The following is a 14500-nucleotide window of genomic DNA, read 5'->3' as shown; positions in this document are numbered from 1 at the left end:
TAAAATTTTTTTTTTGTGTCATTTTACATCACAAAAAGTGCAACACCAAGCGATCAAAAAGGCGTATGCCCCCCAAAAATAGTACCAATCAAACCGTCACCTCATCCCGCAAAAAATGTGCCTCTATTTAAGACAGTCGCCCCCAAAAAAACAAAAAAAACTATGGCTCTCATTATGGAGACGCTAAAACATGATTTTTTTTATTTTTTTTAAAAAAATGCTTTTTATCGTGTTGAAAGTGAAAATAAAAAAGTAGACATATTGGGTATCGCTGTGTCCACGGCAACCTGCTGTATAATAATTTCACATGATCTGACCTCTCAAGTGAACACCGTAAAAAATAATATATATATAAAAACTGTGTCAAAAAAGCAATTTTTCACAAAAAGTGTAATACAAGCGATCAAAAAGTCATATGCACCGAAAAATAGTACCAATCAAACCATCTCATACCAAAAAAAATGAGCCCCTACATAAGACAGTCGCCCCAAATCTAAATAAAAAAATATGGCTTTCAGAATATGGAGACACAAAAAAAATCATTAAAAAAAATAAAATGCGTTATTATGTAAAACTCAAACAAACATAGTCATATTTGGTATTGTCGCGTCCGTAACAACCTGCTCTATAAAAATAGCACATGATCTAACCTGTCAGATGAACATTGTAAAAAATTAAAACTATGCCAAAACAGCTATTGTTTGTCATCTTGCCTCGCAAAAAGTGTAATATAGAGCAACCAAAAATCATATGTACCCTAAAATAGTACCAACAAAACTTCCACCTTATCCCGTAGTTTCCAAAATGGAGTCACTTTTTGGAGTTTCTAGGGGTGCATCAGGGGGTCTTCAAATCCAACATGGCAACTTAAATTTATCTCCGGGAAAACTGCCCTCCAAAGACCATATGGCGTTCCTTTCCTTCTGCGCCCTGCCATGTGCCGGTACAGCAGTTTACGACCACATATGGGGTGTTTCTGTCGACTACAGAATCGGGGTAATAAATATTGAGTTTTGTTTGGCTGTTAACCTTTGCTTTGTTAGTAAAAAAAAAAAAATGGATTCAAATGCAAAATCTGCCAAAAAAGTGAAATTCTGAAATTCCATCTCCATTTTCCTTTAATTCTTGTGGAACTAAAGTTTGTAAAATCAGTTTTGAATACCTTGAGGGCTGTAGTTTTTAAAATGGAGCCATTTATGGGTGGTTTCTATTATGTAAGCCCCACAAAGTGACTTCAGACCTGAACTGGTCCTTAAAAATTGGGTTTTGGAAATTTTCTTAAAAATGTTAAGATTTTCTTCTAAAGTTCTAAGGTCTCTTTCAGACGGGCTTCCGGGATTTTCTCCGGATGCATCCCGGGTGCATTGTGGGAAAGCACACAATTTCAGTCAGTTTTGACTGCGATTGCATTGCATTGTTCAGTTTTTATTGCGTGGGTGCAATGCATTTTGCACGCGCGTGATAAAAAACTCAATGTGGTACCCAGACCCGAACACGGACTTCTTCAGTGAAGTTCGGGTTTGGGTTAGGTGTTCTGTAGATTTTATTATTTTCCCTTATAACATGGTTATACGTGAAAATAATAGCATTCTTAAAGGGTTTCTACCACTTTGATTTCACATAATTAGGTGTCAGACACTAGCGATCCGCTAGTGTCTGCTCTGCCAAACAATCCTGCTATAATAGCTTTTGGGGCAGCCGTTTACCTAATAAAAGAACTTATATTAATATGCTAATGACCCTCTAGGTGCTATGGGGGCGTCATTAGCACCTAGAGGATCGGTCTACCTTCACAAGATGCCGCCGCCCAGTGCGTCCCTCCAGCCCGCCTATCTCCTCCGGAATGCGATCAAACTGACACCGCATGCGCCGTGCGCGGCTGTATTCGGCGCATGCGCAGTGAATGTCCGACCGCTTCCCTGCTCGGACATCTCCACTGCGCCTGCGCCGATGACGTCACAGTGCTCCATCGGCGCAGGCGCAGTGGAGATTTCTCTGCAGGGAAGCGGTCGGACATTCACGGCGCATGCGCCGAATACAGCCGCGCACGGCGCATTTTTATTTATTAAAAAAAATTGGTATTTTTTTTATAAATAAAAATGAAATATTTTGACTCAAATTTACCACTGTCGTGAAGTACAGTATGTGACGAGAAAACAATCTCAGAATGGCTTGGATAAGTAAAAGTGTTTTAAAGTTATCACCACATAAAGTGACACATCAGATTTGCAAAAAATGGCCTGGTCCTTAAGGTGAAAAATGGCAGCTTCTGAAGGGGTTAAAACAGCAGAGACCCGCGGCACATGTATGCGATTTGCCATAAGGCGGATCACATAGATTTCCCCCTCAGATGCCGTGGTCAACTGTGACCATGGCATTTGAGCAGTCCGGAAGCGGGAGCTTCCCGCTCCTGTAACAACGTTCCCTGGCTGAGATCAGGGAACCTGCTACAGAACACTAATAGCTGAAAGCCGAAGCCTCTATTAGAGGAATATACCAGTACAGGCCACTAGGTGGCAGCACTGTATTGTTATATTGAAAATGAAATGTTCAATGATGGCTCTATAGCTGTCAATGAACAGAATGGGAAATTTAATGATTGCCAGTTATAGTCACCCAGGGTGATGTAAAAAAAAGTTTTTAAAAAACAAAAAAAGTTCAAATCTTAAAAAAGTAAACGGGGATCACCGTGTGCGAAAATGGCTATACAATTAAAATATAACAATATTAATGCCATACGGCAAAAGGTGTAATGGGAAAAAAATAAAAACAGCTAATTTGCCATTTTTTGTCACTACAACACTCTAAGAATTTTTTATAAAAAGTGATCAAAAAGTCACACAGACTTAAAACTGGTATCACTAAAATGTACAGATCGTCTCGCAAAAATTGAGCCCCCACAGCTCCGTACACATAACTATAAACAAGTTATAGGGGTCAGAATATGGTGACAAAAAAATAAAATAAAATATCTTTTTCACATGGCTTGTAATTTTTTCTTCTGTATTAAACGCAATAAAAACTATACAAGGGTGGTATCATTGTAACCGTACTGACCTGGAGAATGAAGGTAACAGGCAATTTTACTGCATAGTGAACGGTGTAAAAAACAAAACAAAAAAAAACTCTGTTAGAATTGTGTTTTTTCCCCCCAATTCCACCCTATTTTGAATCATATTCCTGTTCCCACTACATTTTATGCAACCATAACTGGTGCCTTTAGAAAGTACAACTTATTCTGCAAGAAAAAAGCCCTCAAGTCATATGTGAACAGAAAAATAAAAAGTGTAAGGCTACTTTCACATTAGCGTTCGGGGCTCCGCTTGTCAGTTCCGTTTGAAGGGTCTCACAAGCGCCCCGAACTGATCCGTTCAGCCCTAATGCATTCTGAGTGGATGCGGATCCGCTCAGAATGCATCAGTCTGGCAGCGTCTGTCCTCCGCTCCGCTCAGCAGGCGGACACCTGAACGCTGCTTGCAGCGTTCGTGTGTCCGCCTGGCCGTGCGGAGGTAAACGGATCCGTCCAGAGTTACAATGGAAGTCAATGGGGCGGATCCGTTCGAAGGTGACACAATATGTTGCATTTTTCAAACGGATCCGCCCCCCATTGACTTTCAATGTAAAGTCTGGACGGATCCGTCTGAATACAAATTGTACTCAGACTTTTTTAGTGAAATATAATGCAGACGCTTCCGTCTGAACGGATAACATCGTTTGCATTATAGGAGCGGATCCGTCTGTACAAATACCAGACGGATCCGCTCCGAACGCAAGTGTGAAAGTAGCCTTAGGACTCTGGGAAGGGGGGGGGGGAGTGAAATACGAAAACGTAAAAATGGAAAATCGCAAGGTCCTCTAAGGGTTAATGTGTTATAACATTGCAAGATCTAAGCTTTATCATTTACATTTTTTACATTTAATGACATACCAGTAATTTACAGTATTACATATCTTTGCAGAAAATTAGCCTTTTTTTTTTACTTCTAGTTTTTATGTTAAACATTTTTATATATTTTTGGTGATGGTATTTTTTGGAATTACCCTGACATTTTTCAGTTTTTATTGTGCATACTGAGCTTTGTAGTGACACTTCCTTTTCAGTGGAGATCACTTTTCAGCATTAGAATCCTAGTACCATCACATGTAGGATTTACAATGACAGATAGCACCTTTGTATAAATAACACAGGAGCACACCTTTCATAGTAATGGACATCATGGCTTATCTACTCCCCCTCCCTGTGCAGTGACCGCTCCAAAGGACACAGAACATGCAATCATATTTAAAACAGATTAGGTTCTCATATGCAGCAGAGGGTCCGTTTGGGGCCTCCATCACAGACCAGATGCATCATGCTGCACTACTTTGTCTGGAAAATGCTGGTCTTCCTAATGATAACCTGATGGCCCTATTATAGTTGGGGTCCATTGGCTGCTGTTATTTTAGTTGTTTTTCTCCTATAACTGAGCATAACAATTGGAATACACAGCCAGAATGTGAACAGAGGCAAAAAAACATGAACATTTTTAGTACCTGGTTTTACTTAATAAATGTTGGTGATACCGGTCCATCCATAATCCATGTATATGGTGATGATGACAAGGGACGGGACCCCTTTATGTTAACATAAGCCGCATGATGATTAGCATGGCCAATGGTTTAATTCTAACAGACCTGGCATAGTAAATGTCCCTTGGGCTGTCTAAAACTAGTGACTGTTTGGGCATACTATTTTTCAAATATCTTGAAAATAAAAAAAGTTTAAAAATTAATAATGATGCAAATAAATAAAAACAATTGAGAGTATTATTTTTTTTAAATAAAATAAAAATGTGTGAACTGTAAAAAGCATACCCATGTCCCCACACACTTAACGATTCGTACACCAAAGCTTGATTCATATGACCAACAATTCCTGTCCACGTGCACAGACCGTGTCGGAAAGCTTGCACCATGCATTATTTTTGTCCATTTTCCCTTCAAGACTCATTAATTGGAATGAATGGGTCTAGAAGGAACAAGTGCATCCGGCGTCTGCAGGGAACAGCTGATCAGCGGGGATGTGGGTTATCAGACTCTTTCTGATTGGATATTGATTACCTATCCTTTAAGATAACCCCTTTAAGGCAAATGTTAAAATATGGCATTGAGCAGTTTATGTCTATGCATTCTGTCTTAAAAAAAAGCCCTCCTATAAATTGTACATAATAGTGGTCGTTTCCACTGCAAATTTTGTTGCAATAAAAGTTTGCGGCATTTACTCAAGAATGAGAATAGTGCCGACCTGAAAATCCTAAGCATGTTCTGATTTCCACGCAAGTTCTCTTCCCACTATGTGTGGATGGGAAACCTGGCCACATGCATTCAGTAGTTGTCGGCTGAACAGTCTTACTGACTCCCCCATTCACATAGATGTTCGATTTGGCCGAGCCTGCATGTGTATTCAGTGGGGAGAGAGGAGAAAGCTGCTGCCAGACCTTTCTAGTGGTGGCTTATTTCCTGGGAGAACAAAAGGATCGGGTGAAAAATTTCAGTTTGCCCCACGTGATAAGTTGTCAGCTAAGCCGACCTTCTGCCAACAAATGTAGTAATTAGGGATGAGCGAATCGACTTCAGATGAAACATCCGAAGTTGATTTGCATAAAACTTCGTTCCAATACTGTACGGAGCGAGAGCTCAGATGAGCCGAAGTTATTACTTCGCAAAGTCTCGCTAGACTTCGCATAATGACTATATATATATATATATATATATATATATATATATATACTGTAAAAAAAACATTTCCCGAACTCGGGTTCGGTTCCAAGTGGTACCTTGGAACTGAACCCGAGTTCAGGAAATGTTTTTTTTACAGTACAAATTATTTTATGAAGTTATTGCGCAAAGTCTCGTGAGACTTCGCGTAGCAATAGCTTCGGCTCATCTGAGCCAATACATTCTAATACTGTACGGAGCTCCTGCTCCTCGTACAGTATTAGAACAAAGTTTTATGCGAATCGACTTCTGATGTTTCATGCTCATCCCGAGTAGTAATGTGTATGGGGACCTTTAGGGGGGGGGTTAAATTTATGCAAAGTGTTGGATAGCTGTATAAATGATTTACTTATCTTGTACCTAACCTTTCGTTGTGCTATTGTCTTCCTGTTGCCAGAGGATGCCGCCAAAATCTGACCTGTATTCTTACCTAACCAGCATTGGTGGTGATTTATTGTATTTCAGCTAATTGTTGTCTATTTACCTTGTCTTTTATCCAAGGACTCAAGTTCAGTTGTACAGTGGAATCACTCTCCAAAAGAACGAAATATCTGTGGTCCTGAACATCAAAGCAGTTGCGAAGCAGAATGGGATATGGTTAACACCGTTTCTTTTAAGAAGAGACAATTTGCAAATGGAGGTCTGTATTTACATCAAACTTTCACTCATTAAATGGGTATTCAAGTTTCCTCAAAGTAATTTTTTTTTATTGTGAAGTTCTATAATTCTGCAATATACTTTTGGCGTCATACACCAAACTAGTGTAAAGTAGAACTGGCTTACTTGCCCATAGCAACCAATCAGATTCCACCTTTCATTTACCAAAGGAGCTGTCAGAAATGAAAGGTGGAATCTGATTGGTTGCTATGGGCAACTAAACCAGTTCTACTTTACACCAGTTTGATAAATAACCCAATTTGTGCATAAATTCCTACCATTCTATAGTCATTGAACGGGAGTTGTCATTGTCTACATCCAGAAGATGGGAATGTGATGATCACACAGGTACATGGCAGATCCAGTACAGGGCTGTGTCTCGTAACGTGATCATCACATGATGAGGACAGAGTTTTGTTTTGATATCAACAATGGTGCTTCTCACTAAATGACAGCTAGCAGAGAGCTCGAAAACTGGGAGGGATTAACGCATGAAGTACCGGTATATTGGAAAATGTCAAAGATTTTCATTGTGCAATAAAATTTACTTTATCTGCTACTAGAGTTGTCACGATACCAAAATGTTAATTCTGTTTCGCTACCAAGAAAAAGTATTGCTATACTCAATACCACGAAAAGAATCGCAAAACGTACCCACTCATTAACCATGTTGCCGGCTCAATATGATTTTGGTGAAACGAAACTTGTGTAGTTTTTATTTTGTTTTATTACTGTATTTTCTGCGTATAAGACTACTTTTTAACACATGAAAATCTTCTCAAAAGTTGGGGGTCGTCTTATACGCCGGGTGTCGTCTTATATGCCGGTATATGGCGTGCTGAAACTTACTTCCTAGCCGGACTGGAGGCTATCTGTGCATACAGTACAGCACCAGTATCTGTACCGGCTCATACAGTACAGCACCAGTACATACAGTACAGTATACAAATGGCTAACAGTCAAGACCCCATCATAGCTCTACCAGCAAGAAGAAAGAAATATGAAGCCAGTTTCAAATTTAAAGTTGTAAACTTTGCCATGGAACATAATAACTGCGCTGCTGCAAGACAATATGGAGTAACAGAAAAGATGGTTCAGGACTGGAAAGGAAATGAAAAAGCATTAAAGAGTATGCCAAGGAGTAAGTGTGCATTAAGGAGAGGCACCCCACATTGGCCAGAACTCGAAAAACACGTAGCAGACATGGTGAATGAGCATCGCCAAAACGGTTATGTACCGAAACAAAATACGTTTGTTTGCACTTCAGTGGGCCAAATCTAACCCAGATCACAGCGACAGATTTAAGGCGACTGTATCCTGGTGTACTAGATTCTTGGAAAGGCATAATATGGTACTGAGGCAAAAGACAAAGTAAATAGCGTTGGAGAGGTAGTCTTATACGGCGAGTATACCCCAAACCCTATATTTTAACTGGAAAAGTTGGGGGGGTCGTCTTATACACCGGAAAATACGGTACTTTAAAAAAAAATACAAACAGCTCGACATAGTGAGGTACTGCAAGTTCACACTTTAAAGGGTTTCTCCAGGAATTAGGAAAATATTACTTTATTATAAATATATTCCCAAATGCCTTTCATTATTTATAATGGCTGGTTTTGTCTGGAGAGCAATCATTAGGAGAAACAAAATGGCCTCTGTCCCATTAGTTCACAGAAAACCTGTCCTGATCACATATAAGGGTAAATTACTTTACAGCACTGAGGTAAAGATCTGCCTCATCCTCATTCTCCTTCTACTTTTCAAGGATTAGGATCCTGAATACAGATGAAAAGAACTTTAGCTGAATCTCTGGGGAATTTAGTTCATGAGGAGACATGAAGTACAGAGAGGACGGACAAAACAGGCTGTTGTAATGTGGGGCGGTGGTAATGGTGACTGCATACTAGAGCTGCTGCTCATTAGCCACAAATCACCCTCCTCACATGTCTCCTCATCATCTCCATTCCCACAGAGATTCACCTGTGTTCAGGATCATAACCCCTGACAAGCAGATAGGAGGATGAGGCAGCACTATGGCTCATTGTGGTGAAGTAACTTGTCCTCCTGTGTGATTAGGACAGGTTTTGTGTGTACTGTTAGGAGAAATAAAATGTCTGCCGTCCTAATGATTGCTTCCTAGACAAAACAAGCCATTCTAAGTAATGAAAGGTATTAGTGAATATATTTATAATAAAATAATATTTAAGTATTTTTTTTATTTATTTTTTATTCCTGGAGAACCCCTTTAATCAAACTTCTTTATTATACTTACAAAATTCCAAATATATGACTCTTATATTTGGAATTTTGTAAATATAATAAATAAGTTGTATTAAGTAAGAACTTGCGGTACTTCACTATGTCGAGCTGTTTTTCCTAATGTTTAGGAGACAAGAATGCTGGCTTATGTTGAAGCTCAGGTTGTAATCCAGTGATTGATTGTATCAGAAGACTAGAATCTGATTGTATCAGAAGACTAGAATCTCCATTGCTGATCTAAGAGCTGTGAGGAGATCATGCTGTCTAAACGGCGATCTGCTGCCCAGAAACCATGCATGTATTTATAGCACTTCACCTCCACCGAACGAGCAGCCGACTGTCGGGAAGCAATGCTTCTTACCCTACAATTGGCTTTAGGGCTCTTTATATGTAACTCTCGTTAGCGATGATTGGGCGGTGTAAATGTACCACCGAGAACCCGATGAACTAGCGAAACGATCCTCCCCATACTCTGGAGGAGATCGGTACATGTAAATGCAGCGGTCTCCTTCGCTAGCGAGCAGAAGATTGTCGGGAAGGAGCGCTTCCCTCACGACTATCTGCTGTAATATCGTCCCCTGTAAAGGGATCTTTTAGCTCGGCACATGTAAATTCACCTTAAGAGTTGGGACCTTTTAGCTCGGCACATGTAAATTCACCTTAAGAGTTGGGACCTTTTAGCTCGGCACATGTAAGTTCACCTTAAGAGTTGGGACAAAATGTCCTCTACTGAAAACATTTCTTCTGTGTGCCTTTGTTGAATCACATGTAGAGTGTTCCGGAAATACAGAATTGATACAATTGCTAATGTTGGTGGTGTTTCCAGGGTCTACAGTAAAACTGCTGGAATCCTATATCCCGTCTTTCCATGTTATATATCAGGCTGTCTGGTATATCCATTAAATAGCAGAGGAAGATAAAATGCAAACTATAAATTGGGGTATAGGCACAGACGTTCCTGATGGTCAGATGAGTTATGTTCTCACTGATACCAGATCATGTACATTTTAGACACCAATTATATCAGATAGTCTGGTATTGTGAGAGCGTTGGGTGGATGGAAGGGGGGCCCTCCATGATTGAGTCAGTGACTGTTTCCCGTGGCTCTATATGGCGGATCCATGCAGCTAGACGCACAGAACAGGTACCTGGGCTCCTCTAGGCTTCCAGGAACAGCCGCCACATACAATCCATCCACTGTGTAAAATCAGCTGCCTTTCCCTTTCGCAGTTGTGGTTTATGGATATGTTTTAAAATTGATTCTAAAGATGTTAATCAGTATAGGGAGATGCTGACAGAGATGATTTCATTAGTGGGCATTTTTATTTTTTTTGAGACCCCCCACCATTCACTGAAGTAAAGCTGCTAAAGGAATGTAATGTCAACCTGACTTCTTTTCTCAGGAGAGCTGAATGTCATAATGAAGGTTTATCTGAAATCTTCAGCTCTCTCAGATAAAGCCGAGAAAATCCTAGAAGATCCGAAGCTGCACTATGCGGTGAAGAGCGCCTTCGTAGCCAATACCACTGATGGATTTCTGTGAAAAGTCAGAAGTTTTCAATAATCTATTCACACTTTAGGTTGGGGCTACATCTAGTACACCTAGACTTTTTGCAGCACTTTTGATTGATTTTAACTATTGAGTGAAGGCTGCAAGCACATAGCTGCATATAAGACAATGTCCTGCTTTGGACCACAGCTGCAGCACAACAGGTAAAAATCAATGAAAAGTGTTAATGTCTAATTGTAACCCAAGCCTTAAAGGGGTTGTCTCACGTCAGCAAATAGCATTTATCATGTAGAGAAAGTTATTACTAAGGCATTTACTAATGTATTGGGATTATCGATATTGCTTCCTTTGCTGGCTGGATTCATGTCTCCATCACATTATACACTGCTCGTTTCCATGGTTACAGACCGCCCTGCAATCCATCAGTGGTGGTCGTGCTTGCACACTACAGGAAAAAGCATCAGCCTATGTGTGCTTTCATGGTCCTGGCCAACAGAGAGACTGGTACTTTTTCCTATAGTGTGCAAGCACGACCACCACTGATGGATTGCAGGGTGGTCGTAACCATGGAAATGAGCAGCGTATAATGCGATGGAAAAATGAATCCAGCCAGCAAAGGAGACAATATGGATAATCACAATACATTAGTAACTGGCTTGTAATAACTTTCTCTACATGATAAATGCCATTTGCTGAAGTGAGACAACCCCTTTATTATCTGACCTTATTCACCAACAAATGAGGTAAAAAACAATGGCACAGACTTGTAGGTATCCTCAGCCTTGTGAAACCAGAAGTTGGCAGATACAATGGTTCCTTCTTCTTGTAGAAGCAGGACGTGGCTTGCTTGGTTTAGACTTCTTTTTAGCTTGTGTCTTTTCTCTGCATAGCCTGTGATATTAAACAAGATAAAAAAGTTGGACATCACAGTAATGGCATATTCTCAGCAGATTTCCTGCAGTGGCAATTGCACTTAGAAAATTCACAGTGAATGCTGTAGCAGCAAAGTGGATGAAGTTTTTAAAATATCATCTACGCACTATGGAAAATTTCCGCTACAAAATCCGTACATAACTTTAAAACGACAGGATGTCCCGTTATGTTTGCAATGCAGAGGGTTAAATCTGTGGGAAACCCAGGCATTTCCGCAATGAATACCACAATAACATTTGCACTGTTTGGTGCAGATTGTGCTGCTGGGGAATGTATGTATAGAGCTGACATATTCCACAGCGCTTTACTGACATTATCCTCAGTTGCTGTCTCCATCGGAGCTCACAATCTAATTCCCCATCACTAGGTCTTTGAAGTGTGGGTGGAAACCCAGACAAAACACGTGGAGAACATACTCCATGCAGATGTTGTCCTTGGTTGGATTTAAGCCTAGGACTCCACCACCACAAGGAAGCAGAGCCCATATTTGTGGCACATATGCTGTGGGACCCACCTATGTCCATACTCTAACTGTTCATTTACTAGACATTATTGTCGCCTATCCTCACCTAATATCACAGCATTTTTACTCATTTCTTTGTGTTTATCTAAACTTTTCTTAGGTGTTCAAAGTCCGATAAATATCCAGAGCAAATGGTCTTTCCTCTTCAGCTTGACTGACCTCAAGTCAATTAAACAGAACAAAGAAGGCATGGGCTGGTCTTACTTAGTTTTCTGCTTGAAGGATGATGTTATCCTTCCAGCTCTCCACTTCCATCAAGGAGGAAGCGAACTTCTGCTTGAGTGCCTTGAAAAATATGTGGTGCTGTGTGAGTAAGTATCCTAGTCGGCCCGAGGCCCTCTCCTCTTTATGTAACTATTAATAGAGCAGTAGAAAGTTTTTCATCCGTTCTTGAAACTTCCGGATGCAGTAAAAAGTATACGAGTACCTGACCCAAAGAGATGACGTAAAATGATACACGCACAAGGAATCTATTTATATGTTCAGAAAGACAGGCAAAAATATAAAAACTCTAAGTTCAGAAATGTTCATTTGCAACTCTGTAACATACACTTTTACCAAAACTATATGTAATTACCGGTATAGACATGTAACTTTAAATGTCTGTATATACTGAAAACCCTCCAAATTATGTTTGCCATGCATAATACTTGTCCGATAATTAGTCCAGTGATCAGTTCATATAACTTGACTATTCCTATGATCCTCTGAGGACTTCATTTCCTAATATAATGTCATTCATTACCTTTCTTTAGATTTTGATGGCGGTCACGTGAACCCGTCCGTAGCCCTCTTTGTTTCTTCCAGTGATGTTGTGTTTACTGGCTTGTTTCTGTAACTTTATGCTTCTTTCTGGTCCTGGCTGCATCCCCAGCCATCTAATCTACATGGGCATCAGATCTCCTACATTTTCTGGCAGCCAGGACCAGGAAGATAGGGGCCTTACAGGTAATATTATGTTCGGAAAGGAGTCATCACAGGACAGTGATATAAATAAATATCTATACAGTTGCAAGAAAAAGTATGTGAACCCTTTGGAATGATATGGATTTCTGCACAAATTGGTCATAAAATGTGATCTGATCTTCATCTAAGTCACAACAATAGACCATCACAGTCTGCTTACACTAATAACAAACAAAGAATTAAATGTTACCATGTTTTTATTGAACACACCATGTAAACATTCAGGCGGAAAAAGTATGTGAACCCCTAGATTAATGACATCTCCAAGAGCTAATTGGAGTGAGGTGTCAGCCAACTGGAGTCCAATCAATGAGATGAGATTGGAGGTGTTGGTTACAGCTACCCTGCCCTATAAAAAACACACACCAGTTCTGGGTTTGCTTTTCACAAGAAGCATTGCCTGATGTGAATGATGCTTCGCACAAAAGATCTCTCAGAAGGCCTACGATTAAGAATTGTTGACTTGCATAAAGCTGGAAAGGGTTTTAAAAGTATCTCCAAAAGCCTTGCTGTTCATCAGTCCACGGTAAGACAAATTGTCTATAAATGGAGAAAGTTCAGTGGCCGTCCTGTAAAGATGACTGCAAGAGCACAGCGCAGACTGCTTAATGAGGTAAAGAAGAATTCTAGAGTGTCAGCTAAAGACTTAGGCTACTTTCACACTGCCGTTTCAGGGTCCACCTGTGAGATCCGTTTCAAGGCTCTCACAAGCGGCCCCAAATGGATCAGTTTGGCCCCAATGCGTTCTGAATGAATGCGGATCCATTCAGAATGCATCAGTTTGGCTCCGCTCCGCCTCCATTCCGCTCTAGAGGCCTACACCAAAACGCTGCTTGCAGCGTTTCATTGTCCACCTGGCGGTGCGGAGCCAAACGGATCTGTCCTGACCTACAATGGAAGTCAATGGGGACGGATCAGTTTACATTGACACAAATATGGTGCAATTGTAAACGGATCCGTCCCCCATTGACCTTGAATGTAAAGTCAGGACAGATCTGTTTGACTTCACTTAGACTTAGACTTTTTTTTGACTAAGTGTATGCAGACGTACTGAACGGATACCATCATTTGCATTTATAGGTGCGGATCCGTCTGTGCAGATACCAGACGGATTCGCACCTAGCGCAGGTGTGAAAGTAGCCTAACAAAAGTCTCTGGCATATGCTAACATCCCTGTTAGCGAATCTACGATACGTAAAACACTAAACAAGAATGGATTTCATGGGAGGATACCACAGAGGAAGCCACTGCTGTCCAAAAAAACATTGCTGCACGTTTACAGTTTGCACAAGAGCACCTGGATGTTCCACAGCAGTACTGACAAAATATTCTGTGGACAGATAAAACCAAAGTTGAGTTGGTTCGGAAGAAACACACAACACTATGTGTGGAGAAAAAGAGGCACAGCACACCAACATCAAAACCTCATCCCAACTGTGTGGTGGTAGGGGCATCATGGTTTAGGGCTGCTTTGCTGCGTCGGCCTGGCCAGATTGCTATCATCGAAGGAAAAATTAATTCCTAAGTTTATCAAGACATTTTGCAGGAGAACTTAAGGCCATCTGTCAATCAGCTGAAGCTCAACAGAAGATGGGTGTTGCAACAGGACAACCACCCAAAGCATAGAAGTAAATTAACAACAGAATGGCTTAAACAGAAGAAAATACGCCTTCTGGAGTGGCCGAGTCAGAGTCCTGACCTCAACCCGATTGAGATGCTGTGGCATGACCTCAAGAAAGCGATTCACACCAGACATCCCAAGAATATTGCTGAACTGAAACAGTTCTGTAAAAAGGAATGGTCAAGAATTACTCCTGACCGTTGTGCACGTCTGATCTGCAACTACAGGAAACGTTTGGTTGAAGTTATTGCTGCCCAAGGAGGTTCAACCAGTT

General features: G+C 40.6%; 1 protein-coding gene across 1 annotated transcript in view; it reads left to right on the top strand.

The window, feature by feature from the left end:
• The window catches only part of TBC1D15 (TBC1 domain family member 15), a 113765-nt gene that overhangs the window by 36402 nt on the left and 62863 nt on the right, over positions 1-14500 (top strand). Inside the window, exons 4-5 of the mRNA XM_044280435.1 lie at positions 6259-6397; positions 11740-11950. Of these exons, the coding sequence (XP_044136370.1) occupies positions 6259-6397; positions 11740-11950 (350 nt within the window). The remainder of the gene's footprint in view (positions 1-6258; positions 6398-11739; positions 11951-14500) is intronic.

Source organism: Bufo gargarizans, chromosome 2 (genome assembly GCF_014858855.1).
Source record: "Bufo gargarizans isolate SCDJY-AF-19 chromosome 2, ASM1485885v1, whole genome shotgun sequence".
Classification (NCBI taxonomy): domain Eukaryota; kingdom Metazoa; phylum Chordata; class Amphibia; order Anura; family Bufonidae; genus Bufo; species Bufo gargarizans.
The sequence above is the reverse complement of the archived record's forward strand: the minus strand, read 5'-3'. Positions and strand labels throughout refer to the sequence as shown.